We start from the raw sequence: 3,622 nt of genomic DNA on the forward strand, positions 1-3,622 counted from the left end.
TCTGAAATGTACTGATTGGTTCACTGAGTTGGCCACAGTCCTTTGGAAAGCGATCAAAAAAAATTTTGTTTGAGAAGGTAAAAACTCTGCCACTACTTAGCCATAAGATCTTAAACCAAGTTACCCAGCCTCTCTGAGGATGTTTCCTTACCTGCCAAAATAGAGGTATGGAAATCTACCTTGCAGGGTTGCTGTGTACATACCAGAAATAACATATGAAAAGTATCTGGCATGTGGAAGTTCATTGAATGGAAGATGTAACTTCTATCCTAACTGAAATAGTTAGTTTATCTGGTTGGCAGGGTACTAGATAATGACCCTAAAAATGTTTTAACTTGGATCTTAAATCCAGTTAACTCTTGTATTTAAGGAATTGTAGGCAGTGTATTAAAAACTCGCCCCTCTCCCAGAACTTTAACAATACCACAAGCAAACTTCATGTTAAAATTTGCTCATCAATCACCTTACTCTTTTATTTATTGGAACTCCTTTCCACAGAAAATATTTGACAAAAGTCGGAACAGACTTTCACTTGTCTCAAAATACTACTTCTTGCACTGCAGAAAATACTGAATATTTACTACAAAATACTTTGATGGAAATTACAAAATGGACAGTTCATAAGCAGTTTGCAAATTCGATACGCTAATCTGAAACTATCATTCCAAAATAAATATCTTACTGTTTGCCTAAGAACAGTTGGTTCTTGGGGGACAATATTCTACCATGCTTGGGGGATAATATTCTACCATGAACAAATGCTTGGGGGATAATATTCTACCATGACGAAAAACTCGTTGGCATATTTAAAGCCAATTAAAGAAGGATTTCAATGTTCAATTCGGAGTGTCCAAAGTTATTTTTACTAAAGTTCTGGCCTTCCCCTCTTCCAATTTTTTCCTTTGAAAACACACAAACTGTAAATTACATGCTCTAAAGAGAAGAAAGAGCTAACGTGTATTTCAGAAAACGGAGATATTGGCTTAGACCAACTAGTTTCTATATGGTTTCATTCTGCATCAACAGGTTGCAAGCCCGGAGAGACCCATGGTGCTCAACTCTAGTCCCATGTCCCTTCTAGATCTTGACCTAGTGCTTATTTCCTACAGGAGGGGGATGTGGGACACACAGGCTACAGCACGACCCTGATAAAGTGTGGGCCCCGAGAACCAACTACGACGGAGTAACTTCCCTGCCTGCAGGCGATGAGCAGACGACGCTGGCAGAGCCTAGTTAAGAGTCACCTTTAGCCAGCGGACTCCAAAAGTAAAAACACGACGGTGGCGGGTGGTGAGCGATATGGAGGGCGGGAAGGAGTTGAATCACTCCATAACCTGCCTCCATACCCGCGCATAGTTTTCGTTGCACCCTCTATCCTCACAGAACCTTAAATTCACATTGTCCCAACAAGTTATCTACGTCCCCCTCCCTGAAGGGATATCAAATTGGGCGGGAGCTCCCGCGAACCCTGACCTGGCCCATCCACGAAGGCTTAGGACCTGGAGGGAGAACGTTGGGGAGCGGCGCGGGGGCGCTTTTTCAAAAAATGCCGCTGAATGCTGCTTCCTGTCCTCCTCCTCCTAAGTTGCTCTCCCAAGATGTACCCCCAAACCATATTCTCCCAGCCCTGCTGCCGCCAGTGACCTCAGGGCTTCCCTTTGGCCTCCCACTCGGGACTTCCTCCTCCGGCTCCACTAGGCCCCAGGACCCGGCGGCACGCACGGCGCTCGGCCTGCAGGCCCCGCCAGGCAGGCGGGCAGCGAGGTACCATCCCGGCCCATTCCCGCCGCCATTTTCCGGCCACCGTCGCCGCCGCGTAAAGGGGACCATTCCGGAGGAGGAGACTGCGCAGGGGCGCACCGGTCTCCGCCGCAGCGCGGGGGGGGAGGTGTGCGCCGGCACTGGGAGGAATCCTTAGGATCTCTGAAGCCTCCCCTCGCTGGCCACCCTGTCCCAAGCTAAGGGCTTCTACCAGGCCTTACCGAGAAGCCCCTGGCCTCACCCCAGCGCCCGGCGCCTCTACTTACGCGGAAAAATCCCGCGTCCATCTTGCCGCCTCGCTCGGAGATCGCTCCCTATCCCAGGATACACCGCGCCGCCGCGACGGAGGGCGGGACCGGCGGAGGGAAAGCCGAGCGCCGGGACGCAGCGCGCGCCGTTGCACCCGCCCCCTCCGGCCGACACGAGGCCGCGCCTGCTCAGTGCGCCGAGAGCCCGCCACGCGTGCGCACGAGCGCCACGGGGGGCGGGCTTCTGTCAGGCCCTAGGCTCCCCGGTAGGCAGTGGAGGAGGCGCACCTGACGACTGCAGCCAATGGGAACAAAAGGGAGGGCCGTCGAGTCGCCCCGCCCTGCAAATCCTTTTGTGGCGCGTGACCATCCTTGTTCGCGCAATGTGACGTGAGCCATCCTTCGACCCGTAGTGGGAGAGGCCTGGCATGCCGGAGTTCCATGCAGCGATTGAAGAGAAAGGCTGTTACCTCAGAGTGACGCGGGCGAGGCGGCCAGTGTGCCGACGAGAGGCCTGCGCCCTCCCTTTCGTTGTGAAAGTTGTGATTGTGTGGATTTTACGCGTTTACCAGACGAGAGAGGATTGGCTGTAAAGCGGTCGAGCTTGGGAGCAGACATGAAATCTGCCTTGTAGCCCCGCTTGCTCGGCCTTTGGAGGAAGCTGGAAGTGTCCAGTAGATGAGTTACGGTTTCGGCGGCCCCGTAACCACGCCGCGGGGCAGGACGCCCGCGAGAGAGCCGTGGTCTTCGGGCTCTGCCTGGGGCTCTCCCCGGCCAGGGTCATGGACTCCGAGAAGCACCAGCTTCCTCGCAGCGCCTCGCCTGGCCGCCCTGGTGCCTCTGGTCTGGCTGCGAGGGCCTCGGGTTGGATGTGCACTGCTAGGTTTTCTTATTGTTTTGAAAATTATTTTATCTAATAAAGCAGAGACGGGGGTCTCGTTCTGTTGCCCAGGTTGGTCTCGAACTCCTGGCCTTCCCAAAGTGCAGGGACTTAAGGCCTGAACCACCGCGCCCGGCCCCACTCTGCCAGCTTTTCCGCAAGCGCTTCTCGCCCTTCTCGCTTCTCTTTCTTGGACGGAAAGCAGGCGTCCCTTTCTCAGAAAGGCCTCCTCCGGCCATCTTTTGTATCGTTCCCGCCCGCATACACACTCACGCTTTCCTTTTCTCTTTTTCCGCGGCACTTAGCCCACCTGAAAGTATGTATGTGTTTGCTCTCGTGACTGGAGACACCAAACTGTGTGCTGGCGACATCCTTGCATCTCCAGCTCAGACTTCTCTCCTGACCGTCCCACGTGCCCAAGCTGAAATCCTCATTCCTTCGCCCTCCACCAAAACCACAAACAAACGACCTGCCCTTGCCAGGGTCTTCCCTGGCTCCCGCAGACCGCAGTGGCTTTCCTTTGGTGTAGGACGCAAGCCTGTGTTGCTCTTGACTCCTTTTCTTTACCTTGGCTTTCAAACCATCAAGAAACCCTCCCTGCTGTCCTCGTGGTTCCAGGCACCATCGTGTCTTCCCTGAACTGCGCTGACTCCCTCACTGGTCTTCCTGCTTCCACCTTTGCCACTCAGTATCTATTCTAAATGTAGCCAGCAGGGTAGTTATGTTAGAAAAC

At 53.4% G+C, this 3,622-nt stretch overlaps 1 protein-coding gene across 49 annotated transcripts in view; it reads right to left on the reverse strand.

The window, feature by feature from the left end:
- SRRM1 (serine and arginine repetitive matrix 1) overlaps positions 1-2,070 on the reverse strand; it is a 29,583-nt gene extending 27,513 nt beyond the window's left edge. For 39 of the 49 annotated variants that reach the window (XM_077969487.1, XM_077969458.1, XM_028837990.2 and 36 more), the window contains exon 1: positions 2,028-2,070. In XM_077969487.1, coding sequence (XP_077825613.1) covers positions 2,028-2,048 — 21 coding nt within the window. In that variant the 5' untranslated portion in view covers positions 2,049-2,070. Of the gene's footprint in view, positions 1-1,473 lie in introns of all 49 variants that reach the window. The other 10 variants (XM_028837941.2, XM_028837920.2, XM_028837917.2 and 7 more) reach the window with 4 other exon arrangements.
- Between the last annotated feature and the right edge of the window lie 1,552 nt (positions 2,071-3,622).

The sequence above is a fragment of the Macaca mulatta genome, chromosome 1, assembly GCF_049350105.2.
Source record: "Macaca mulatta isolate MMU2019108-1 chromosome 1, T2T-MMU8v2.0, whole genome shotgun sequence".
NCBI lineage: Eukaryota > Metazoa > Chordata > Mammalia > Primates > Cercopithecidae > Macaca > Macaca mulatta.